At 47.1% G+C, this 27957-nt stretch overlaps 1 protein-coding gene across 2 annotated transcripts in view; it reads left to right on the top strand.

Annotated features, from left to right (window-relative positions):
* TNR (tenascin R) overlaps positions 1-27957 on the top strand; it is a 616331-nt gene that overhangs the window by 510170 nt on the left and 78204 nt on the right. For both annotated transcript variants that reach the window (XM_075320147.1, XM_075320148.1), the window contains 5 exons: positions 4732-4998; positions 5105-5224; positions 6639-6782; positions 9058-9177; positions 9420-9563. In XM_075320147.1, the coding sequence (XP_075176262.1) occupies positions 4732-4998; positions 5105-5224; positions 6639-6782; positions 9058-9177; positions 9420-9563 (795 nt within the window). The remainder of the gene's footprint in view (positions 1-4731; positions 4999-5104; positions 5225-6638; positions 6783-9057; positions 9178-9419; positions 9564-27957) is intronic.

Raw genomic sequence — 27957 nt, 5'->3', positions numbered from 1 at the left:
TCCTAGTATCCTAGTATCATATGTCATGCATTATATACAGGATATACGGTAATGGATATATGTGAAGAAATGCATACATCTAATCTGGCGTCTGTTCAATTAACAAAAATGTGACATTTAAATTGGGTGATCCGTGGGTGGTCCATCGTTAATTTAATCAGGCAGCCAGTAAATTGGTATAACATATGGAAGACCGAGCTCGTGAAAATATTAGTTGATTACTTTCACCTTTAAATGCTAAAGGTCGCGGTTTTATACAGATTAAATAGCAGGTGGTAAACAAAGCCATGAGTCCATATATTACTACTGTTTGCACATTGTTGCCCTATACTTTTTCATGTATTTGTGGCACATTTTTATATATATTTATGTAAATTAGTGGGCCATTGAGATCTCTGTTGTGTTAGCATATATATTGATGGATTAGATGTGCCCAAAACCAGTACCTGATCACGGTGTGCAGCTAGTCTTGGCAAGGATATCCACATTGCTGCTTTGTGTAAATACCTCGCTCTGGGAGCCATGTTTTCTAATGAAGCGCTATTTAGATTTTTAAGGATATTTTAGGATAATATGAAGTTGTCATATCTAGTATTTTTAATTATCTCACGATGAGACACTATATAAGGCCCCTTCACACGTCCGTGAAAATCACGCACGTTTTTTACGGTCATGTCAAAGGTGCATATTGCCGTCCGTGAGCCGTTTTTATGGCACACGTGTGTTATCCGTGATAACACACGGAGAACTGGAAATTTCTGCTCACCTGTCCTTGGCGTTGCTGTCCGTGGTGCTGATCTTCGGTCTCCGGTCCTGCTGACTCCCCACTGCGCTGCTTCCGGCCCACAGTGGAGTGAATATTCAATGAGCATAATGAGTGGGGGTCGGAAGCAAGAGACAGCAGCGGCAGAGACAGCAGCGTTGGAAAAGGTGAGTATAGAATTTTTTTTTTTTTTTTACAAACGTGTGTTTTCTCCGGTGCGTGTCACACGGATCATATCCGTGCAGTCCGTGTGTGGGCCGTGTGACACCCGTGATGCCGGAGAAAAACAGACATGTCTATGTGTGGAGCACACGGGCACACGTATGCTCCACACGGTCCATAGCAAAATACACACGTGTGCACAGACCCATTGATTTTAATGGGTCTACGTGTGCCTGCGTCTTCGGCACGTGAGGAAACGGACAAAACACGTACCGGAGACACGGACGTGTGAAGGGGCCTAAGACGGTGTATAAGACAAGTATGTGTTCAGTGGCAAACTGAGAAGTGAAGGGGCCTCATAGCAAAGATGGACAACTCATTATTCTGCCTGGTTTTGACCCCCATTACTGCAAGACTTGGTTTTTTTTTACCTCTCTGACCTTTTTGCCATTTTGCACCTACGTCTTTGGAAATCAGTAGAGTTGCTTTAGATAGGGCAGTCCTTCACTGTTTTTTTAATGTTTTTTTTACCTTTAAAGAGGTTTTCCACTACTTTAACATTGATGGTCTACCCTCTGGATAGGTCATCAATGTCTGATCACCCAGTATCCCCTCTGATCCCTCTCAGTGCTCACGCCAGCAGTTCTGGGGCTGCCCCATTTTCTGATAGAGCCCATCGCCGTGTACTGCACATCTGCCTCCTATTGATATGAATGGGAGACGGATGTGCAGTTCTCGACCACGTCCACTATCAGAAGACAGAGCAGCTCCTGAACTGAGAATTTCTGGCTGCCTACTGTTGTTGGTGTTGGCAGTGGCAGAAGGCAGCCGGAATGCTCAGTTCCAGAGCTGCCCTGTCTTCTGATAGCAGTTGCAGCCGGATACTGCTCATTTGCCTCCAATTAATTTGAATAGGAAGCAAATGTGCGGTACCCGGCCATGGATACCGCAGTTGACGGGGCAGCTCTGGAACTGAGTATTTCCAGCTGCCTGCTGCCACCGTCAGCACCGAAAACAGCTGATTGGTGGGGGTGTGGGGTGTCGGATTCCGGCCGATCAGACATAGATGACCTATTCTAAGGATACACCATCAATGTTAAGGAAGTTGCCAACCTCTTTAAATACTAAAGTTAAGGAGCTGGATCCCTTTTCTATCTGTATGATTCGTATAGATTATTCCTTTTTCACTTTTCCGTTTAGCCCGACATATAAAATGAGTGACATGAAATGACCAGGTTTGAAATAAAAATGCGTTCATGATACTTTGACAGGGGATTTGTATGATGACCATTCGTGGCCAAAAGCCTGTAGATTAACACAAATTTTAGTTTTCACAAGGTTTGGTGTTTCAGTGATTTTAGATCTTTTAGACTGATGCTTCTATTATTATTAAAGTAAAAAAAAAGTCATAAGCTTTTCAATTTTTTGGGACAAATACATCAAGTTTATGCAAACACTCAATAATTAGAGTGTTGACTCTAATTTTTCAAAACTTCTTTAATTCGCCCGGACAGTCCTGATGACCACCCTTTCTTACCTACTCAGTGCTTGGAGTTTATCAAAATTCTTGTTTCTTTTTGTTCAACCACTTTTTGAGGATTGGCCACAAGTTGTCAATGGGATTGAGATCTGAGGAGTTTTCTGGTCATAGAGCTGAAATGTTAATGTTATTCACCAAGGAACTTAGTTATCACTTTTTCCTTGTGACATGTGCTCCGTCATACTGGAAAAAGCATTGTCTATCACCAAATGCTTCTGACCATTTGGAGAAGTTGCTCTTGGAGGAAGATTAGATCCCATTCGTTATTCATGGCAGTGTTCTCAGGCAAAATGTGAAATGAGAATCCTCCATGAATTAAAAGTAACCCACATATAAAAGGTCTCAAGATGCTCTTGTGGCACCCAGGGGGCAGGGGGTTAACCTTACTCGTCGCCGGGCCGGTGATGTCGGTTCCGGTGATGTCACGGGTGGCCCTGCTTGACTTCGTGCCACAAGGTGTCCATAACAAAAGGGGGATGATGAGGTGGAGGTTGGGAATGATGTTTGTCGTGACGTCACCTATGGTTCGCGGCCACGGATTAGCAATCGCTGCTGTCGCTGTCCTCCAGGGTGGGTGGAAATAGCAGCAAAGATGTTATCACTCCCTACAGGTGGAGCGGGCCCCGGCGAGGATGATGATGGAGGTTGTAGTGGTGGTGGCCGTTAGCGCCGAAGCGCGGGGTGCCGGCACTGGTAATAAGAGTCTGAGTCGGCTTCTGCAGTTCCATGTGTTTTTACTCACTCATATGCCGCTCGCCCAGGAAGTACCAGTCACCCGCTGTGATGGGCCCCGTCGACTTCGGATAAGTTGAAAGAAGCCACCGGTGTTTGGAAAGTGTCCTTTCTAAGAGTTGCCCCTCCAGTAGTGAGGAACCCGGGATGAGCGTTCCACTCCAAGCCTCAGGCCCCGTGAAAGAAGAAAAAGGAAGAGGGAGATGGTGTTGTCGTGTCGCCAGAACTGATGTCCCAGCTAGACTGACTGAGGATTGTGTAACGTTGCTCCTATTTCTACCCAAAGTGGAACCTGCCCCCCAGGTGATTGTCTTAGTGACCGGGACGTCCCATGCTTCGTGATGGCCAACCCCCTGCCTACCCTAGTCCAGCTCCCCAGTGAGAAGGCTCCTAAGCTGTATGTAAATTGTGAATGTGGAAGACCGGTGATTAACCCCCTCTTTACCTGAGGCGAATACCGCACCTTACATGAGGTGCAGTACTCTGTGGCGACTGGAGCTGCAGGGGTGCCACACTCTACTATTGGTTGACACAGGACTCCTGGTTGTGCTCACCTATTTTTCTTCAGACAATCATTCTGCCAACTTTTTCAAATAATCTGAAGGGGGCTGTTAACTTTACTCCTGTCCTATGCTGGCCAATCCCTATACGTCCTGTAGAATGTCAGTCCTAAGTTATTTTTTTTTAGATTATTGGCTTTTTTCGCTGCCCTTCTTGACACCAGGGAAGCTTCCAAAAGCCTCCCTTTCATTGTGCATGCAGATGCACTGAATGTGATCTGTTGCCATTCCCGATCAACTTTTTACTGTTGTTGAACTGATCTTGTATCCAACTCCTCTATAGAAGAGGCACTTGCTGCACTTTCTTGGTTGCCTTGAAGCAAGCTTGCAGTTGACCTGCTTTTTCTATCTACTTTCATGCTCCTGCAATGACAACTTTTATCTTTCACAGTGTACAGTTGGTTTCCATGTATCTCAGCCTCTAGTGCCTTCCCACACCCTTACCAAGAGTGCACAGTAGCTACTTTCCAGGAGTGGAGTTAACGCCTAACATCCCATAAACCTCTCACTAGCCCATCATTTTGATGCAGTAGTCAGCTGCTCACCTCAATCCCCTGCACTCTCAGCTCTTGACCAAACTGATGTTATAAATCATGGAAAATCACAAGCCTGCAGCATTAGCTTCTCTCAGCGCATGTTTGCTAATCATGGCTCTCACTGTCCCAATTTCTGTGCTTGTTTAAATGCAGTAATAGCAGTGTAAACATCTGAACAAACTACTAATAGGAGAACTTTTGCTGAGCATTATAGTTCTACTATTACTACAGCTCTGCTACAGATTTTACCTGTGACTTGAGAATCTTAAGAATGATCAATCCAGGAGGAGAAAGAAACAGATTTCTCAAAAAAGGAAGGTTTTTTAAGGGTTTCAAATTTGTGCAACCTTGTTATCGTGTATAAACCTGAGAATTACTCCATGTCTTATATATTACAAACACTTAACAGCTACGTTTATTTTTGTCTTCCATCCACAGGTTTTCGGCCAATCACACAACTGTATTTCTCTGGTATCTCGGCATTTAGTGTCAATGTTTCATGGACTGATCCGTCTCCACCAGCTGACAGATTCATCCTCAGCTATACACCCATAGGTGGTGATGAACCCATTGAGCTCTCTCTCGATGCTTCAATACGTCAAACCCAACTCTTAGACCTGATGCCAAGCACAGAATACCTGGTCACGCTCCTGCCGGTCCATGGGACTCTGAGAGCAGAACTTGTGGAGGGGACAGTAACGACAGGTCTGTAGGAAGAATTTCACATCTATGTTCTTGGAATCTGACATGAAAATGTTCTTATAATCGTCATTTGTAGGTTTAATCAGTATCTTTATTACATTCACTACAGGCGTGGGTCCTCCTATGGATGTTTATGTGATTAACGTGACTGATGGCTCAATGACAGTGGTTTGGAGACCACCACCTTCATCTTTCCACCACTACCGGCTGTCTTACCAGTCTACTAAAGGTAAAAGAGATAATGTTAGATAGAATTCCTTAATGCTTTCTTAAAATGGATGTAGAATAAAGAATCTTTTGAGATTCAATTTATATAATTATATTCTCAATTGAGAAGATTGAAAGCTAAAATGGTCTCATACCCTCCAAGAATTGCCAAAGCCAGTGTTTTCCCTAAAGTTACTGTACTATTCTTAAAAGGGAACGTTTCTTACGAATACCCCAAGAATGGTCTAAAGAAGTTTGTCTACATCCACGGGACTGTAATGTTCTCCACCATAAAAAAGATGTAGATTTTAAAGACTAACCGTTGTTTTAATTTGTTTCCATAATTCAATAGTACTCATGAAAGTAAACAACTTTGTAATATATCTTATTAGAGAAATCTGATTCTTTCTCCTTTTGGACGAATCTTTCATTGTCAAAAGTTCACCAGTAAAATCTGTCTTCAGTGAATACAGATTGTTCCATTACTATGACAGGAGATGACAGTTGGTGCTCATAAAGTTCTATGGAGAACTGCAACTGTCAATTCAGGAGAACTTGCAGCAGAATGTCTATCGCCTCTAGCTCCTCCCTATCCATACAACTTTATGAGCACAAACTGTCATTTCCTATCTCAGTAATGGGTAAGTCTGCAGTCACTAAATATAGATGTTATAAATTACCCATTAATTGAGAGTGAAAGATTAGTCAAGGGAGAAAAAAAAGCAGATTTCTCTGATAAGGTATATTACAAAGTTACTTCCATGTGTACTATTGATTTTTTTTAAATAAAAATTAAAATGACAATTATTCTTTAAAGCAAACCAATCACCAGTATTTTCCTATATGAACTAAAGCCAGTGCTATACTGGTACTATCAGGCTGATTCTAATCATACCTTTGGTTGTGAGTTTGGATGTATACTTTCTGAAATACAGGCAAGTAAAGTTACAGAAATCTACAGCTTTTTGATTGGCAGCAGCTGCCGAATAGCTAATAGCAGGGTTGGGTTTTGCCATCTATTTCCGCCCCTGTCTGCTGCTTGGCCTCTGTAGATGCTAGACTGTATGGGCTCCTTTCAGGTATGAGTCATTTCTGTCATGTGATAGGGGTGTGTAAGAAATGCAGCCGATACAGTCTAACATCTACTGAGGCCAGGCAGCAGACAGGGGCGGGAATAGAGAGCAAGACCTGAGCCACATATTAGCTATTTAGCAGCTGCTGCCAATCAAAAAGCTGTACATTTCTGTAACTTTACTTGCCTGTATTTTAGAAAGTATACATCCGATCTCACAACTAAAGGTATGTATAGAATCATCATGATAGCGCCAGTATAGCACTGGCTTTAGTTTGTATAGGAAAATCCTGGCGATTAGTTCACTTTAAGCTTTTGTATGAAATTTATAGATTTATGGATATGGTTGGTTTACTTTCTACAGGCCGAATGGACAGTGTGGTTATTGCCAATGATCAGACCCAATACACCCTCACCAATCTCCAACCAAGCACTGAGTACAGGATCAGTCTGAGCACGGTATGGGGCCGGGAAGAGAGCGAAAGAGTCACTATCACAGCTGAAACAGGTCAGTATAGAACATGGAGATGCAATGGACTGAGCTACAAAACCCAGCACAACCAGTACAAAAAGTATTGCACTTTGCCTGATAAACAAGAAAAGGGCAAGTGGAAAGCCAGTGAGTGTCATGTCCCCTTTATTGTTTACTGGGCACAGCCCTGTACATTTTGTCATCCCTGATACTGGTATTGCTGCTCAGTCCCTTTCAAGTAAATGAAACTGAGCTGTACAGTTGAAACACCCGCGCAGGGGCTTGCAGGGCTCACACGGTCACCGGGCCGGTGGTATTCGGGGTCAGGCTGTGAGTGGCCCGACCCGGCTTCCGTGACCCCGGCGGGTTTCAATAAAAGGGAAAGTCCAACAGTCAGTCCGGTGTTACAAGATGGGGAAGGAAGGAGGGTAACGGGGTTCCTGGGGAGCTTGCCATCGCTCACGGCGGCCACTGAGGTCTCGGCCTCCTCTGCCACCGCTCTCCCCCAGGAAACAGTATGGAATGGGGACGAGGGATGCAAGCATGGTATGCGGCCAGGTGTTCAGCCGTCGCTGCACATTCTCTCTCCAGGGCAGGTGTTACAGGCAGCCAGATAGAATCGCTCCCCACGGGTGGAGCGGCGGAGCCCCGGGAGGTTAAGGAGACCCAGGGCAACAGTCCTCAGGGCCACCGAGGGCGCAGGGCGGTGGCATTACTCACACCAGTCACGGAGTGCGGGTTCCAGTTTCTCTTTATTTTAAAGTCCGTTCCACATCGCACCCGGGTGCTGGTCCTCGCCGCCTGTAGCCTCTGGTCGGTCCCGGGCAGGTAGGAGGAAGGGGTCCGGTGACGTGATCTGGGGTTCCCTCTCATTTGGTGCGTTAGTGCCGTCCCCGTGGCATAGAGCATCTTGGGAACTCGCCGCCTCTCTGTCCCTCTCTTGCCCGGTAGCGTAAACACCAACCGCCACTGGGTACAACACTCTCCAAAGATCCCCAGTCCTCAGCTCCATTCCCTTCCTCAGATGTTATCAGCCCTGGTCTTGTGGCATCTCCTCAGCAGGGAGCTGTTCTGTGGAGATCTGCACTCTCCTGCAGCCTCTGATGTTCTGCCTAAAACGTCTGTCTGCTCTGAACACACTCCTCATCTCAGGCCCCCCTCCCATCAGGTTGTCATGGGGACCTGAACACCTGCTCATTAAGGAGACAGGGTGAGCAATGCAGACTCAAACTACATGCTGAAAAGCTTTTTTACTCTTTCCTGCCAGTGTGTTGTGAGTGTGTGTGTGGACTTCACTCCTCCTGCCCGGGAAAAAATGGGGTAACATTTAATACCCTGTAACGACCCAGTTGCAGGGGCGTTACACTATCAGGAACAGTAACTACCAGAAATGTACGGGGCTATGCCTGGTAAAGAAGGAGGAAGACATGGCACTTGGTGTAGCCTCTTCACTTTGAGCTGATCAGTGAAGGTGTTGGGAAGTAGACCACCACCATTCTAATATTGATGCCCCAAGGATTGACCATTAAAGTTCTGCAAAACTCCTTTAACCTTTGTCAGGCTGCATAATTTTGCCAAAATTTCTCGACCCCTTATCTCGGAAGGGGGTGGAGATATTTTATTGAAATTTGGCCAATATATTCTGGACCAAAACTGCTGAGATGTCATGAAATTTCAGCCCTCTATGGCTTTTCGAAAAAAAAAATTAATGCAATTTAAAAGGGAATAGTTACAATTGTACCTATTCAGCCGGACGAAGGTTAATGAAGACTTTTCACCAGCTCAAAAGTGGCCAGTTTTGTCTCTTATTTTATTCTCACTGTTCTCCTGAGTATTTCGTTGATTGTTTTTCTAAAATATATCATACGGTTCCAGAGATATTGGCCTTTTTCTTTGGAGCGAATTGTTATAGTCAGTTCAGGGGGAGTGGCTAACAAAGTAATTATGCAGAACAGCCTAAAGACACACCCATGAGGAGCCTGTGAGCCACGCCCTCCCTTGGAAAGGCCATAAAATAGCACCAAATAAAAAGGCTCATATCTCTGGAACTGTATGGCGAATTTAAAAAATTCAAGCACCGTAATACTCAGGGGAGCAGCGGGAATATAATAAGTGTGAAAACTGGCCACTTTTGAACTGGTGACAGGTATTCTTTAAACTATGTTTTTTCAATAATTTGGAGTACAAAATAAGTGAAAAAAGACAACAGTTCCCAGCTGCTCCTAATGAATCATCTTCCATTCTCTGTTATCCAGCATCACATGCATCTTTCTTTGTGTGGTCTTTATTGATTATTTTGTCTTTGCTGTAGCTTTGGACCCTCCGTTTGGCCTGAGGGCCAGTAACATCACCGATTCGGGAGCTGTGCTGCAGTGGGAGCCACCGAAGGCAGACGTGGAGAGTTATGTAATCACACTAACACACCACACAGGTCAGTACAGATCACACAGAAACCACATGTTTACAGACATCGATTGAACATAAAGCCACATGCTAGCCTGGGGAACAATATAAGTAGCTGAGAGATATATGGATGTGTCGCTGGTGACAGCTGGTCCTAGTAAATAAGCATTAACCTCTGCACAGGGGAGAGGCATTGACGCCTGTATTGTAGAATTGCACAGCTGTATACTCTACCGATTTATCGTCTTATATATGTTATCTATAATCCAGTTTCAGGGGAATCAATTCTCATTGATGGGGACAGCCAAGAGTTTAAGCTGCAGAATCTCCTGCCTCGTACTCAATATTCGGTCTCTCTGGCAGCCAGCGTTGGGCCCCAAGCCAGTCAGAGCACTGGCGTTAGCTTCACCACATGTAGGTACAAATGATGACTTACCTTTATCAAATAAAATATGGTATTCTCGTAACTGACATTCTTTTTTGCGTGTCCCATTTTGAATGGGTTATTTGATTTAGGCGGAGTTGTGTGATTGTATTTAAACAACTTTGTTATTTCATTAATTTAAAAAATCTTCTATGTTATCAATTATCGGGGGATTTTTAAATTGTATTGTGTACTGCTTTTTGATATGTTGTCGGCTATTTGTTGAAGTTTATCAGTGGCCAGCCTCCTAAGCAAGGAGCGCAGCACTTACTGACTATTTAATATAGAGCTTGTAAGCGCTGCTCAGAAGTTTGCCAGATTCCCAGATCTGACCAGCTTTAGTGCTGCTCATAGAATCATAGAATGGTAGAGTCGGAAGGGACCTCAAGGGCCATCAGTCCCAATCCCCTGTGAGTACAGGCTTTCCTAAATCATCCCAGCTATATGTTTATCCAGTTTACTGTCCTCCTCCGATGCTGCAGAAGCAAAGGTGTTTCTGTTTGCAGCATAAGAGACCATAAACCATAAAAAAGAGCACTAAATAAAAAAAGACTTGTAAGGTGAATGTTATAAAAACCCAAAACAGAATACTCAGGGGAGTAGTAGTAATAAAATAAGAGCAAAAATTGGACACTTTTGACCTAGCGACAGATCCTCTTTAAAGGGGTATTCCCATCTCCAAGATCCTATCCCAATATGTAGTAGGTGTAAAAATAATAATATTAGCAAATACCTCCAATTAGAAATGTAGTATAATTCTCCTGATATAGCCATGTCTCTTACCTCAAGTGCAGGGAATTTCAGCTTAAAGGGACTCTGTCAGCAGGTTTCTGCAATGTAATCTGAAGACAGCATGCTGCAATAGTTAAAACAGACAGTTCACCCTTGCATCTGTTATATCAGTCTTTATTTGTTTATTTGCAATGTTAGCTTAAGCCTCTTATCTTTATCATTAGTGGGTCTCAGCAGTGGGTGATCTCTAGTCTGACTCCGCACCCTTCTGTGATTAGCAAATGTTTAATGATTTATTACAAATATTCTTATTCAGGCACATGTGTAGGCAACAAGCAACAAACAACATAACATAGTTTCGACCTTTGCAGTCTGGATCACGAGTCGCATATGGGTCCTGTGGATTATGTGTAGTGCCTAAAGGTGGCACTTGTGCAGAGGCTCTATAGTATATGTGGCTGGCGCTCCTGTGCTGAAGCTCCTGTGATGGTCTGTTAGGCTGGTGCTCCTGTGCTGAAACGCCTGTGAGGGTCTCTTAGGCTCGTGCTCCTGCGCTGTAGCCTCTCAGTTGGTGTATATAGCTAGCGCTCCTGCGCTCTAGCTCCTGTTTGTCCTCATGCTTCTGGCGGATGATGTAGAAAAAACCAAGAATCTTGGAGATAGGAATACCCCTTTAAGTACATAAAAGAAAAAAATATCACCCGTGGCATTTACTAAAATTAGTCAACTCTGTCACAAGCGGTAATATAATCACTACTCATGTGTCCAAACTCTCAGCAGGCAGCAAATTGAGACAAAGGAAGTTATTGGTGGCTGTAAATGGCGGCCATTAGGTTTGTTATAGGCGGATGGCTCAAGTCCATCAAAGTGGAAGGAGCTGCTTGTTAACAGCTTGGCTTAAAAAGTGGGTGTGACGCCCCTGAACTAGTCAGGGTGTCACAGGGAACTGCACCCCTTTTTCTTTTGGTGCAGAACCCACTCTCCAAGGTTCTGGAATCCTAACTATTGCTAATGCATCCATCAGCATTCAAATCCTAGTCACCTCACACCACACCCTGTCAGGCACACCAGTGGGTGGTCTAGCTGGAATAGGGCCACCTACCTAGGGGTCAGGCAGACTGGTGGGAGGGAGGAAGTCAGTTTAGAGTCAGCTCTCAAAGTGAGAGGAGATAGGAGTTGAGTGGTAGCCCTCAGAGAGTAAGGAGCTAGGGGAGTTGTAGCTCCTTGGGAGACTTTGGCTAGGTCGCAGACAGTGGTCTGGGATCGGAGGAGTCGGAGACCCGGTCGCAGGGTATTGGAGAAAGGAGCCAGACTTAGTTTTGGAGAATGGTCAGCACCGGAATATCTAGTAACCGGACTAGTACCGAGCACGGCAGGGTACAGGACCCTAGATCAGGGAGTAGCTTCACTCAATCTGATAATTAACCTGTGGAGGATAGTCTCTTTATGAACTTTCCCCAAGAGCTCAGAGATCGAAGGCACCAACACAACGAGGGAGATAGGGCTTTCCAACCCATGTGGCCCACTGAAATCCCAAGTGTCAGCCATTGAGAGCACAGCTCCTCTATCACAATATAGGGAGCGGGACCCCGAAAGCTTCAGGCTGAGGGGTCACTCAGAAACGTCTAAATATCAGTGCATGGAGGCAGGTCAGGACCATCAGCAATACCAACAGGAACGAATTCCCGGACGAGCTCCCCAGGTAGGCAGCGGCACCCAGAGACTTGGTTTACTCGTGTCGGAGTCTACTTAATGGTCGCACCAACATCCACACGGCCTGATTGAGTATGCTGCTCCCCCCCCCCATGCATCCTGCCTGCTGCGCGGTCTGCACCACGCTTCCCTGTGCCTCCACAATTCAGAGTACCGGGGCCTTCCCCTACCTATGGAGGGAACGTCATCTGGCTACCATACTCCATCTTCCCCCCAGGTACTCCCATCGAGAGCGGCGATACTCCCATTACCGCGAACCACGGGTGGTGTCACGAACACTAATCCCCTGTAAATAACTCCCTTTTATTTTCAAGTGGCTGTGAGCCCCTGGGTCCGGAGACCCTCGAGCCGCAGCAACCCCCTGATCCGAGCAGTCCGACTGCTGCAGGGGCAGCACATAGGGACCCCAATATGGTGTCCAAATGGCCCAAAATAGCATATGGACACTTAAGTTCTCCCAATATATTGTATTTCTTTTTCTATAAAATCTATTTAACACCCATTTCTCTGTATAAAGTACAAGTTAAAGTCCTCCAGGATAAATTGCTCCCGTGCCGCTCAGCTTTGTATATCCATATCATCTCATTTAGAGAGATGCGTTCCCAGATAGGTATTGATGCCGTACATGAATGACCTATTAAACTAGGAATAGGACTCTAAACTCAATTTGTTCTTTGACTGGTAGCAAGCGAAGTTCTTAAGCGCCCCGTGATCAAATCTCTGATAAATCCTGTGCTAGGAAATTGAATTTATTCTGCACCAAAAAAAATGTAAATTGCATTAATTCTGCAGCACATATTTGGAAGGATAAAGACTATTTTTTTCTTGATTTACTACAGTATTGATGTCTGGGTAATCTATGGTCCAATGTTTGAGAATTTACATAAAACACATGAATAGGAAAAGCTGTCAGATCTGTAAGTTGTTTTATTCCAAGGGAAAGTAGCGAGACTGAAATGAGACTACTGTAATGGTAATTCTTAGAAATTACATTTAGAAGTAAAAAATAGACAGTGAATAGAATAGAAATAGTCGGGAATATGTGTAAGAATGGTAAAAGTTTGCAAAACCCAATTTTAACTATAAAATATGCAAAAAAATATTTTTTTCTTTAGCCGTATCTGTTTCTAGGAAAGTTGAAAAACAATATTGGCTATCACAGATAAAGTCCAAAATGGCAAATCGGCCTAGTTCTGCTGTCATGCATTCCACTGTTACTACATAAAGGGTTTTTCTCTATATATACAGGTGGATTTAAAAAAAAAAAAAACCTTAGAGCCTATGGACACATTTGACATGGACATGATCTTTACATATGTTAGAGGTTACCATTTGCTTTTTATAAAATTTTACTAAGTTTCAGTCTATCTTCATTTCTTCATTTATTTTCACACCCATTGATACTGTTTGCTCTCTGATGTAAATGTTTCTGTTGTGAGAGTGTCTCTCCCTGTAATACAGGCTGGATGTGAGCTTTGTGTGGTTTCCGGGTGCCTGATATGCTGTATTCTGTCTGATTTAAATATTTCTATTTTAAAAGTTTCTCTCCATGTAATACAGGCTGGATGTGAGCTTTACGCGTTTTCCGGGTGCCTGATAAGCTGTTTGCTGTCTGATGTAAATGTTTCTGTTGTGAAACTGTCTCTCCCTGTAATACAGGCTGGATGTGAGTTTTGCATGTGTTCAGGATTCCTGATATTCTGTTTGCTGTCTGATTTAAATGTTTCTATTGTGAGAGTGGCTCTCTATGTAATACAGGCTGGATGTGAGCTTTGCGTGTGTTCAGGATTCCTGATATTCTGTTTGCTGTCTGATTTAAATGTTTCTATTGTGAGAGTGGCTCTCTATGTAATACAGGCTGGATGTGAGCTTTGCGTGTGTTCAGGATTCCTGATATTCTGTTTGCAGTCTGATTTAAATGTTTCTATTGTGAGAGTGGCTCTCTATGTAATACAGGCTGGATGTGAGATTTGTGTGTTTCCAGGGTGTCACTGTCTTCATTAGTTCATATACCAGCACAGCTTCTATCCTGTAACTATGTCCTCTATATGTTCTTTCCTCCATACCTGTAGCCTATTTTCTCTCCTCTCACTGTAAGTGGACATGCTTTCTCATCTCTCCATACAGTGCAAATCCGTGTACATACAATTTTCTAGTCATGGCTATCTATAACACTGAGAGAAGGGAGGAGGGCTGCAGAGTGTCAGAACCAGGCACTCTGAGTGATCTGCAAAAGCAGATTTTGCAAATCTGTTACCTAGATAAAAGACTTACAGATGCTCTGCAACAGTAAAATGGAAAGAAAACTTTTAATGAAGAATATTTAGAAAGTTGTTTAAATTTAAAGGGGTTGCCGAGGACTAGTTTATTTTTTACCATGGGCCTAAGAACCAACAGACATGTAGTTGCTAACTACCTGCCTGTTAAGCCTGGTGTGGATTTTGTCACACGTTTTCTGGCTCAAAAGTCACCGAGTGTCAGAACTAAATCTGATGCTGTTCACACTGCAGAGTTGGATACTTCACATGATGCTGCTTTTGAGTTGCACAGATAGGCAGTGCTCTAGTCAGTAATGGGGCTTGCAGTAGTTAATTCCTGCTAGCCTGTGGATTGATGCTTGTATCATGTGTTGCAGGAGACCTATCACAGTCGCCATCCTTTTTAAGATGGTGGAGCCTGTTTTCCCATGCCGATTATAGCTTTATGTGATCCTGGTCATTATGCTTTGAGATCCAGCTACTGGTGAACTTCTGTGTGCTGTTTGGTGTGTTGTGGAAATACTTGTTGTTTGATTATTTCCTCCCATCTTTTAGTTTCCTCCTGAGCACCTATTGTCTATAACTCTGTGTGTGATTGTTGAGAGATTGAGTTTTGTTTTTTCCCTTATCTGTTTGTGCGGGATCTACCATTCCCATCCTAGCCCTCTCCAGGATGGATGGAGGTTGGGGGGCACTAGACCAGTGTTGTTCAGGATCTAGGGCAAGGAAGGTGACCCAAACATTGTCTCCTTTAGACTTACCATTGGGGTCAAGATCAGCCAGGGTTCCCCAGGCGTGGGGTCCAATTTAGGCTCACCTGTCCCAAGAGAACCCGTCACGCCCCGTGACAGATCTCTGCCAGTAGAGTGTGGTCTTATGAGGGCGTCACACTGTACAATCTATCGTGCGATCGCACGAGCGATTGTACCTGCCCCCGTCGTTTGTGCATCACGGGCAACCGTTAAACCGCCGTCACACGTACTTACCTGCTGAGTGACCTCGCTGTGGGCGGCGAACATCCTCTTCCTGAAGGGGGAGGGACGTTCGGCTTCACAGCGACGTCACACAGCCGCTGGCCAATAGAAGCAGAGGGGTGGAGATGAGGGGGACATAAAAATCCCGCCCACCTCCTTCCTTCCGCATAGCCGGCGGGTGCCGCGGGACGCAGGTAAGCTGTGTTCATCATTCCCGGGGTGTCACACGGAGCGATGTGTGCTTCCCCGGGTACGATGAAAAACCGGCGCCATGAAAAATAAACGATTTTTTAAAAATAAGCAATGTGTACACGACTCACGATTTGTGACCGATTCAGCATCGCTCGGAGGTGTCACACGAAACGACGTCGCAAACGATGCCGGATGTGCGTCACGAAAACCGTGACCCCGACGATGCATTGCACGATAGCTTGTCTCGTGTGGCGCCTGCATTAAACCCCTCCTGCCTGCAATTCTACTTTTTCTGCTGACATCATCTCCACAGGGCAGGAGCTTCTCTTCCATTCTGTTCTGCTAATGGAGCGTGATTGGTGATGTCATGCTGATTGACAGCTGGCTTTCTGCTGCCTAGCTGCAGGGACACAACTGTCAATCAGCATGACATCAGCAGTGACACCTCATCCACAGAGTAGTCCATAAAAGAAACAGCTGCTCTGTTGACGTGAAGCAGCAGAATTGCCGGCAGGAGTCCTCCATTCTGAACCAGCAGCAGCTAGAATTGTTAGTTCTTGGGCCCATAGCTAATATAAAAAATAAAATAATTCTGAAGAACCCCTTTAAGAAAAAAATGAATAATAAAAATAAATTGTGCAAAAGTGTGCATAGCTTTGTCGGATTATTTCTTTAAGAAATCGCTTTCTGACTATTGATATCGCTACTAAATATGAACAAATTTTTGAAACTCAAATTCACTATTTTCAGCAAATTTTTCCCATTTTTCATGGAATCAAATGACAAGTACGGCAAAGTCTCCAATTGTCTATTGTTTAGCAGGTGGTATTCATTTTTCACTGCTGTCCTGTCACTGACTATATTGTAATGTTGATTTAGTGTTTTAAAGCTTGTTCTCCATATCTCTATTGCTATGCTGTGAGCTGTGACTTCTCCTATCCAGATTCACTACAATGTGGCTGCTGCCTTCCTTGCCTCTGTGTCCTAAATTCTTATGTGGCACAAAAGTGAATGGGGTATGGGGAAAACCAAGCTACGGGGAAATACAATGTGATCGGCAAAAGGGAAGAGAAGGGACACCCTGTGTCTAGGGAAGGGCAGATAGTAACTCCTGACCAAACCTACAGCTGGTCCCTGGGGTCTCTCACCACCCTAGATAAGTTCCACACCTACTGTATGTGCCGAGCCGGATACCTGACCCTAGGTATTCCTAGTGTGACGCCCCTGGACTATCGGGTCGTCACAGGGTATTGCACAAATTGCCCTCCCATGCAATATCCGCCTCCTCATTGGTTGGGGGTCCCCAACTACATGGTGTTGGCTACATCAGCCGATTAAAATCCTAGGTACACTATGCACCACACCCACCAGACACACCAGTGGACGGCCTGAGTGGAATAGGGTCGCCCACTTGGGGGGTTGGTTAAGGGGAGGTCAGAAGTGTCAGCAGTAGTGGAGTAGTAGCAGAAGGAGAATAGAGTGTGGGAAGTGAAGGTGAGAGGAGGTCAGGAGCCGGGCTCCTTGGAAACACCTAGGTAGCAGACGGTAGTCTGGACCTAGTAGGAGCTAGACCCCCGATCGCAGGTGATCGTGACAAGGGGCACAGAACTGTTGAGGAGGACAGCAGGTGGCCTTGTACCATCACCGTGCTGGGACCAGGGCACGACTGGGTACATGGGCCCTAGGTCAGGGAGCATCTTCAGGCAACCTGACAATTTACCCAACGAGAACGGAGTCTTCAAGATCCACTCTCCACCCACTCCAAAATTGGGGTACTAGCACAACGAGGGGGATAAGACTTTCTACAAAAACGGTCCAGAAAATCCCAAGTGTGAACCCTGAGAGCAAGCTCCCACAGTTAGCCATACTGGGGAGCGGGACCCAACTAGCTCCATACTACCGGGACCAACAGAGAAGTGAACTTAGTGCCAGGAGGAAGGTCACGGATCATCAGGCAACACCATTGGGGATGGGACCCGAACTAGCTCCCCTCAGCGGCAGCGGTATCCAGAACTTTGGTTTATCCAGTTGTCGGTGTCAGTTTACTGGACTGAGTGAATACGAAACTGACACCCTTCGCACCCAACGGTACTCCCCAGACACCATCACTGAGGCCCGGGGCATTCCCCCTACCCGTGGAGGGTTCTAACACCTGGCTGCCCCACTCCATCGCCCCCGGGTACTCCCAGTTGCAGCGGTGGTACTCCACATTACCACATAACACCGGTGGCGTCATGAACTCTATAATCTGTAAATACCCCCTTCATTTGAGTGGCCGCATGACCCCCGACTCCGGACATCCCTCGAGCCAACGCGGATACGGATCCGAGCAGCCCAGCTGCTGACACGGGGGCGGCACACTAGTGCTGGACCCTAAATAGAGAATGGGTGGGATGAGCTCTTTGTCAACCCCACTAAACACCAAAGAAGACAACAAGGAGGATACACAGAGGAAAAGTGCATGAACTACTTATCCACAAATGACTCAGGCTGAAGTTCAGCGAAGTTACAGCAACAACACCACAGATGAGTGCAAGCCGCCTCAGAGAAAATGAGAGTATTTTAAAGGGAACCTGTCACCACTGTCACCAGGCGCACTACAATAATTTGATCTGCCCTGAGCAGGGCAGATCAAAGTGCACCTGCGCAGGACCTCAATGCCGGTGCGTGTGTATGACGTAGACACGTCATGCACTGTGGCTTCAGAATAAGGAAGACCAAGATGGCCGAAAGAGGAGGCGCCGGTCCAGGAAAATGGTGCCACCCATCTGACCAATCTGCACTGGAGCGACCTCCTACGTGAGCATTATAAAGTGTTTTTTATGTTCTACCCAGTGGCCTGGGCTCTTGTATACAGCATGTTAAAATGCTGTATATAAGAGCCCAGTGGTGGTGGCCGCAGCTTATAGGCCGAAAAAGTGGTGACAGGTTCACTTTAACCCAAGGGGAAATACAGATGATTTGCAGGTGAAGGGAAAAGGATGAAAACCCAGCAGAGGAGCTACCAAGTACACTTAATACTGACAGCAAGAACAATGGAAAGTCAGGGAGCATTTTGCACAGCCAAACACTGTGACCTTCTATTGCCAGAAACCACATGACTGTCAGTCACCCGTGTCACACCCGTTACACTCTGCATTTACAAAGGCTATGGTCATCTGTGCTGTTTGGCTGTGATATATATCACGTAAAGTGATAGCTACAAGGCATTATGCTTTATATGAAAAATGGTGGTGTGCATTTTTTTGACAAATTCCACAAATTGAATAGTAAATTGTTTAATTTTGTGGGGTCCAGGGAATTTCCTAAAATTCAAATTATTAAGATTCACATCTAATTGATTAGCTCATCTCTAGTCAATATTGAGTCGTTGTGCCACATCACTACCAAGCCAATCATGTCTAAGCTTTTTGGATGCAAAGCCACAGGGCTATGACAGCATTGGCATCTATGGGTATCTGATATCCAAATGGATGTGATATCACTACTTGTAGGGCCAAAGATTTAAACAGACAGTTATGGTAATGTTTTTAAAAAGTAGAAATGTATTAAAAATATATTTATTTCTCAGCTACATGCTATAAGGGTTTCCCAAAAAAACCCTTGCAAAATCATTTTAATGCATAACATGGCAGATTTACTGCTCTGAAGTCAGACCCTTATAATATCCTAAGGTTTTGACTTGGAACAAAATTCAGCGGTTAAGGGTGTTTTACACGCTGCGACATCGCTAACGATATATCGTCAGGGTCACGGTGTTTGTGACGCACATCCGGCGCCGTTAGCGACATCCCACCGTGTGACAGCTAGGAGCGACGATCAACGATCGCAAAAACTGCAAAAATCGTTGATCGTTGACACGTCGCACCTAATCATAATCTCGTTGGTGTTTTCATTCTGCAGGTTGTTCGTCGTTCCTGCGGCACCACACATCGCTGTGTGTGACACCTGCGTCCACCGGAAAGGAGGAAGGAAGGAGGTGGGCGGCATGTTCCGGCTGCTCATCTCCTCCCCTCCTCTTCTATTGGGCGGCCGCTTAGTGACGTCACTGTGACGCCGAATGCACCTCCCCCTTGAAGGAGGGATTGTTTGACGGTCACAGTGACGTCGCTGAACAGGTATGTGCGTGTCACTCTGCCGTAACGATATTGTTCGCTACGGCAGCGATCACCACATGTTGCACGAACGACGGGGGTGGGTGCTATCGCTCACGACATCACTAGCAATGGTTAGCGATGTCGCAGCGTGTAAAACACCCTTTACTCTCCAGCGGGTGCTCACGTGCCCATATGTATGTGATTTCGGTCACATGCCTACTAGACGTGTTCAACTTCTCTCAATAGGAAAAAATTAAGACTAGTCAGCATGTAACTGCAAGTATGCAAATCACATACAAGCAGTAAACATGACTGTCTGCTTATATCGGCAATACCGGTGACTTGTGATAGTAGGAGTCCCGCATCTTGATTCAGCAGTCTGTAATCACATAGAATAATTGTAAACTTTTGTCCCAAATGTGACGCCCTGGGCAAGCCAGGGGTCACAGGTCACAACACCACACGCACCCCACATTCCCTGCAGGTACACACTAGGTCAAAACTAAAATCTTTGTTGCCTTCCTCCAGGAGCTGGTGTCCACACCAGGGGGTGGGCCAGGCGGTTGGCTCCACCCACCGAGGAGTTCACAGCTCTGGAGGCGGGAAAACCAGGCAGTTAGCTCAGGGAAGAGCTTGAGTGAGGAGTTCAGCTAGGGACGTGAAGGAGTAAACAGTGAAGTAGAAGGAAGTGGTAAAGGAGCAAGAGAAAGTGACAGCAAGAAGCCTGAAGATAGTCCAGGTGTGTGCCCCGGACTGAGACAGCAAGGTTGGCAGACGGCGGTGACCATCTGCAGGCGAGACTGATTGGAGGTTGCCGAAAGGACCGTGGACGGGTGGTGACCCGGCGGTACCGGAGTGGTATACGAAGATTAGTCAGCACCAGGGCAGGGGCCTTTCGGATCCCGGCAAGGCTAGGAGTCGCCATAATTTGCCAAATCCGTCAGTGAAGGGGACGACTGTCTCCCAACAACCAAGTCCCGTTTGAAGGCAACAGTCCAACCGTTAAGGGGAGACATCGCCACCGCCAAGGCACCAGTTTCCCAGGGCCAGCGCCTGCGGGCAAGAGTGGAGCTCCTCCGGTTCATATCTAAGCTGGGGAGCGGGTTACCGGTGGGAACCCATCGCTACCAAACAACAACACATAGGTGCAGGGAAGAGACCGTCACCGTCAACTGCAGGGGACATCGGCAACGTAACCGTCTGAGGGACCCGTCCAACCAGTCGTTTGTTTACCGAGAACTGTGTCGTGTTTACTGGCTGAGTGAGTACCTCCGTGCCGTGCGGCACAGCGCTGCCCCTGCGCCCCTGCACCTCCACAGGCCCCCTAGCCCACCTGTCCACCATCCCAACTCCATCACTGGGCCCCGGGATCACCAACCCCTACCCACGGAGGGGCAACACAACAACTGGCTGCTCCATACCATCACTCCCGGGATCCCCCAGCCAGAGCAGCGGTGGTGTACACTCAATCACCACAACCGTGGGTGGCGTCACGGACAATAAACAATCCCCACACCCAAACCCCCTTTCACTCATGGGCGAGGAGCGCCGCTAGAGTCCCCGGGATCCGGCCCATCGCTCGAGCCACCAAGCAGCAGCAGGCCGCGGCAGCCGCGGCAGCCGGACCCGAGCAGTGGGAGAGCGCGGCGTCCCCTCCTCCGCCCGCGACACAAACCCAGATAACCACTTTAATGTCATTAAAGTGAACCTGTCAGGTCCAATATGCACCCAGAACCACGAGCAGTCCTGGGTCCATATTGCTAATCCCTCCGTAGCAATCCCAGCCTATAGTAGCATAGAGATCTTTAGAAAAACTATTTCTAAAGATCCTTTATGATTTGCTAATGAGTGCAGGGACTAGTCACAAGGGCATTACTTCCCTTGGCTAGTCGGCTCCCTTAGCATGTAAGTACACCCCTGTGGGCGTACTAACATGCTAATGAATGCGCAGCGTCAGAGACATGGTTGCACTCACCTCTCTGCTGCCACCGCTGTTTTTTGGCTCAGTGCACATGGATTAGAAGTCCCCAGGCTTCCGGTCATGCGCACTATGAAGCACTTACACCCTTGCGCCTAGTCCCTGCTCTCAATAACATATTATAAAGGATATTTTTCTAAATACGTTTTCTAAAGATCTCCTTATCTGTGCTACTAAATGCTGGGACGGTTAGGGATTAGCAGTATGCACCAAGAACTGCTCATGGTCCTGGTGCATATTGCACCTGACAGGTTCCCTTTAATATCTGCAATTACTACTTTTGTGATACGTCATCCTAAGCTGTAAAGAGCTACACAGATGTGTGAAACACCTTTCATCTACATTTTAGGGGTCAATAAAAAAAAGGAAAAAAATTGCTAACAGGGATGTATAAAATAAATGTAAAAAAATAAAACAAATCTGCTACGCCAAAGGAGCCGTTGTGTTGCATTAGCGATCATGTGCCGTGCCGATCATACATCCATCCATGGCTGCTGAAAAACCCTGACCTCACTGGTGAGGTCATGTTATCACTGTATTCAGTGACCACATATGCAATAATAAGGTGAGAAAATAAACTAAAGTGCAGTTGTGACGGTCCTGGACTATTCAGGGCGTTACAGGGTACTGCACTTCCTGCTCTTTGGTGCAGTATGCAACCCCTCATGGTTCTGGGTTCCTAACCTGTGGTACTGCCTCCGTCAGCATCCAAAATCCCAACCACACCTCACACCACACCCTGTCAGGCACACCAGTGGGCTGCTTAGCTGGAATAGGGACGCCCACCTAGGGGTCAGGCACACAAGTGGAAGGTGACAGAGCAGTCGGCTCCAGGGGAGCAAAGGGAGAGGAGTGAAGTGCTAGCCCTCGAGAAGTGAGGAGCTGGGGAGTGTGTGGCTCCTTGTTTGTGGCAGGTTGGGTCGCAGACGGTGGTCTGGGCCCTGAGGAGTCGGAGACGTTATCTCATGGTATTGAGGCTGGGTGCCTAGACCTGGTCTTGGAGGACGGGAGGCATCGGAGTCTAATAACCGGTCCGGGACCGAAAGCACGGCAGGGTACAGGACCCTATGTCCGGGAGTAGCTTCAGGCAACCCGGCAATTAACCTGTGGAGGATAGTGACTTTATGGACTGTCCCCAAGAAGCTCAGAGATCAGGGGCACTAATGCAATGAGGGGGATAGGGCTTTCCAACCCAAGCAACCCACAGAAATCCCATGTGTGAGCCCTTGAGAGCACAGCGCCACTACCAAAAAGGAGGGAGCGAGGCCCGGACAGCAAGGACACTTTCAAAATTTGTGCAAGGAGGCAGGCTCCGGATCACCCGGCAGTACTGCAGGGGACGGATACCCGGACAGGCTCCCCCAAGAGGGCAGCGGCACCCAGAGACTTGGTTTACCTTGTTATCAGAGTCTGCCTTGCGGTCGCACCATCACCGATGCTGCCTGAGTGAATACATGAGCCTCCCCTGCTTCCAACTGGCCCTGCGCACCCCTGCCCACCATCACACAGAGTCCCGAGTCTCCCCTACCCGTGGAGGGAACGTCATCTGGCTTCCCCACTCCATCTCCCCCGGGTACTCCCATCGGCAGCGGTGGTACTCCTTTACCGCAAATCACGGGTGGCGTCACAAACTCTTATCCCCTGTAAATAGCCCCCTTTTTATATTTGAGTGGCCGCAAAGCCCCGGGTCCGGAGACTCTCGAGCCACAGCGGTGACCCCGGATCCGAGCGGTTCAACGGGTGCAGGGGCGGCACACAGTGCGTGATTATCTCCAACTGTCCCATTAAGAATGAATGGAGGGGCAATGTGCCCCATTGATCTCCGCTTCATTCTTGGCATCAGTTCGGGTCCCTACAGTTGGAAACCCCCCAAAATTTCAAAATTTTCTTTTATCCAATAGATAGGGATCACTTCCAAACATGACAATACCCCTTTAAGTTTAACTCAAACTTTATAAACTGGGTGCTACAATTCTGTAGTGACATTGTGCAGACTATGGTCTTTATTACTTACCAGTGACACAACATACAGTGAGCTACTATAATACACCGAACCCTAAAATTCTGCAAATAACAATTTTCTGCACAAAATATAATTCTTCAATGGCAGATCATAAAGCTGTAAAGTACTCATTCATCTCGGCACATGAGAAAAGCAGGTGGAAAAAAACCTGTTTCTTGGCAACCGGAGTTCTTCATCTAAAGAACGGGAAATAAGGTCTTTATACTTGTAACTCCAGCCTCATTAATGTATCTGTCCTTTCTGCCGTCTGTGTCCTAAATTCTTATGTGGCACAAAAGTGCAAAAATAAAAGAAAATAGATTTTCGTTTATAGATAAAGAGAAACATTTACTTTAAATTACATAACTAGGTAGAAAACATCACAGGTGAATTGAAAGGGTTTTTTTGGTCTAAAACGACAAGTCTGCACTGGGCTGGCTCCAGGTTTTCATGGGCCCTGGGCGAAAGAGTCCCAGTGGGCCCCTTTAACACATACCACGTATCATAATTTGAATATAGAGCTAGCGGGCTATATATAACATAAATAATACAATCCCCGTAAATATAATCCCCCTCATGCGCTGTCTCTCCCCCGTGCACGCTCTCTTCTCCCCTTATACAATCTCTGCCCTGTGCTCTCTTCTCCCCCTGTGCGATGTCTCCTCTGTGCGCGCACTCTCTCCCCTGTATGGTCTCTCCCCTGTGCTCTCTCTTCTCCCCCTGTGTAGCCTCTCCCCTGTGCTCTCTCTTCTCCTCCTGTGTGGTCTCTCCCCCGTGCTTCTCTCTTCGCCTTCGGTTCGGTCTCTCCCCTGTGCTCTCTCTCCCCTGTGCGGTCTCTCCCCTTTGCTCTTTCTTCTGCCCCATGCGGTCTTTCCCCCGTGCTCTCCCTTCTCCTCCTGTGTGCTCTCTCCCCAATGCTCCCTCTTTTCCCTCTGTGCGGTCCACCCACCCATGTGGTCTCTCCCCCATGCTCTCTCCCACTTCTCTATGTGATGAGCGTAGCATCCTTACTGTTGAGTGGTGTCCCAGCAATGCAGGAGCTCAGTGCTGACCGCAGGTGTCAGGTGATGAAACTGGTCTCTGCTCCCGGCTTATTACTATTCATAAGCCAGGAGCATTCAGACTCAGGACGCTGCACTTATCACATAGTGGGAGGAGAGACAGTTACCCGGGCGGGCCTCATACATCATAAAGTGCTTTTGACACCGTTGGGCAAACACTGTTGACTGTGTCTCCGACAGCGAGTGGGACCCCTGTTTGTCCAGGGCCTCAGCACTTGTCTGGATGTGCCGAGTGGTGACAATGGCCTTGAGTCTGCAGTCACTCTATGTGACTGCAGACATGTGAATCCTCACATTGTACACACTGAGGATTCTCCGGTGTGAGCAAAGGGAATAGCAGTCACGTCACCGCAAGTAGGAGATATGTATATTCCCGGACATAATCCGACTAGACTGTTTCCGGCGCACTCAATACAAGTGTATTGAGTGAAGCTGTGCCCATCTAGTCGAACTGTGGCCGATAGTCTGCATATTGTATACTTGTGGTCATATCACTGCTATTCCCTGCGCTGACACCGGAGAATCCTCAGTGTGTACAATGTGAGGATTCACAAGTCTGCAGTCACATAGAGTGACTGTACACTTGTTGTTTTAGACCGGACAACTCTTTAAACTGCCGATATTAGGTGACCCTTCCCCTTCAGCAGATGACACCCAAGGGAAACAGCTACCTTCATACCTTCTTCTGACCTGCACAGTTGTACTGTGCCTAATTTATAATTCCTGATAGTCAATACTCTGACTAAGGCTAGAAGAGTCCAGTGGGCAGTGATTCTGGACCAAGCTATGTCTGACCAATGTACCGCAATGTGACTGTACAAACCAAGCACAGGTGTGACGCCCTGGGCAAGCCAGGGGTCACAGGTAACTACATCACCACACCCTACACCCCAGTTAGGTACACCAGAGCTAAACCCAAAAATCCTTGTTGCCTTCCTCCAGGGGCTGATGTTCACACCAGGGGGTGGGCCAGGCGGTTGGTCCCGCCCACCGAGGAGTTCACAGTCCTGGAGGCGGGAAAAGGAGCTCAGATTAGTGTTGGAGGTGAAAGTGGAAGGAGTAAAGTGAAGTGGCAGTAGAGCAAGCAAAACTGACTGAGAGCGTCCGGGTGTGTGCCCCGGGCGAGACAGCAAGGTTGGCAGACGGCGGTGACCGTCTGCAGGAGTGGCTGATCGGAGTTGCCGAAAGGACCGTGGACGGGTGGTGGCCCGGCGATACCTGACCGGTACACAAAGAGAGGCCAGCACCATTGGCAGGGGCCTTTTGGATCCCGGCAAGGCTTGGAGTCGCAGTAATTTGCCAAATCCGTCAGTGAAGGGGACCTCCGGTTTTCCAAACAACTAAGTCCCGATTGAAGGCAAAAGTCCAACCGTATGAGAGAGACACCGCCACCTCCAAGGCACCAGTTTCTCAGGGCCAGCGCCTGCAGGCAAAGAGGGGCTCCTCCGGCCCATATCCAAGCCGGGGAGCGGGTTACCGGTGGGAACCCATCGATACCAACAGAAGTACTAGGTGCAGGGAAAGAGACAGTCACCGTCAACTACCGGGGAAAAGCAACAGCAGCCGTCCATGGGAACTGTCTTTCCAGCCGTGTGTTTTACCGTGAACTGTGTCAACGTCTCAGGCTGAGTGAGTACCACAGTGCCGTACGGCACAGTCCCTGCACCTCACCAGGCCCCATAACCCACCTGCCATCCTGTCCTACCCCATCACCGGGCCCCGGGACCATCAACCCCCTACCCACGGAGGGGAGGACTAACAACTTAGCTGCTCCAGTCACCGCTCCCGGGATCCCCGTTCAGAGCAGCGGTGGTGTCACTAAAATCACCACAACCGTGGGTGGCGTCACGGACAATAACCAAATCCCCACCACCAAAACAACCCCCCTTTCACTCACGGGCGAGGAGCGCCGCTTGAGACCCCGGGATCCGGCCCACCGCTCGAGCCACCACAGAGCAGCAGCAGCCGGACCCGAGCAGTGGGTGAGCGCAGCGTTGCCATCCTCCTCCCCGCCCGCGACACAGGCGCTCAGTTTGGCATGGCTTAGCCAAGTAGTTCACTGCAGATTTCCACCTAATTGCTTTACATCAAGCACCACCCAGAGACATCACATAACTGATCTCATTGGCTCTGCCCAAGTAGATAACACATACCGCTCAGATCTGCTGAGCTCAATGATTGGCTGCAGCACTGTTGATATGATATCTGGAATGACTGTTACAAGATGGCGCTAGATACTACCAGTATGCAATAAACGGGAGGTAATCAGACAGGCCAGGATCATAAACCAGGAGGACACGACAGTACATGGGGGGCAGACAGAGGCGAGGTTGAGGTACAATCCGAAGGTCAGGGTTCCAGGACAGTACGTACATGATACAGGGAGCAGGCGAGGATGCGGTCAGGAGAAAGTCTGAGGTCAGAAGCCTGGAAGTCACAACAGAAACAGGGGAGTACAGGCAGAGACGGTTAAACAGAAGTCCAGAGTCAAGAGACCAAGATCTGAACACTGAGCAGCACAGGAACCAACAGCACAACTGTAAACAGGAAGTACAACTGGCGGCGTCCTGAGCTAACATGCTCCCTAAAGAAGCAGAGCAATCACCGGGAACTAGAAGCATCTGTGAGAGCATCTCACAAGACAGCGTGAAACCCAGTGCTGAGAAACAACCCGCAGAGCATTCATTCTGCAAAAAGCTTTGGACCATAGGCAACATATACCTGCTCTGCAGGAGAGCATAGCAGAACAATACAGAATGTTCTGCACGACGGAATCGTGACAATATATTGCATCAAAACAATAACAGAGACCAAAACAGCAGTGGAGACTCAGCATTGGACCTGGGAAGAGTGAGTATGGCACAGTTTGATTCTTTTAAAAACAAACCAGCTGGAAAACTGGGTTATTTTCAGAAACCAGAAAACCCCTTTAGACATGCTTTGCCTACTACTCTATACAGAAACATTTCACAGTTTCCTCCATAAATATTTCTACTGTGCATTGGCGAGATGATTATCTGTACGTTCATCATATTAGCATGCTGATGGATTTGCTTTTGCAGCATTGATGCTTATATTATATGATATCAAGGACAGACTGTACAGAGATGGAGATTGTGCGTGAGATGGGTGTTTCCATAAGGATCTACTTACTGATAGGATTCTTCAGCGCTCGACATGAGATGTTTTTATCCAGCGTGAATGAACAAAGTGTTTATCATTATTTTTTATCCTAAATGTAGCAGAATTTTGCTCAGGGGATGAGTATGAAATGCATTATGTAAGAACCTAGTAAAGGAAAGCAACTCTTACTGCAATGCATTATATTATATTATATTATCCTGACTGCAGAACTACGGAAATCAGACTCCAATGAG

This window comes from Anomaloglossus baeobatrachus, chromosome 8 (assembly GCF_048569485.1).
Source record: "Anomaloglossus baeobatrachus isolate aAnoBae1 chromosome 8, aAnoBae1.hap1, whole genome shotgun sequence".
In the NCBI taxonomy this organism is placed as follows: Eukaryota; Metazoa; Chordata; class Amphibia; order Anura; family Aromobatidae; genus Anomaloglossus; species Anomaloglossus baeobatrachus.
Note: the sequence above shows the minus strand (reverse complement) of the source record. Positions and strands in the feature narration are given on the sequence as shown.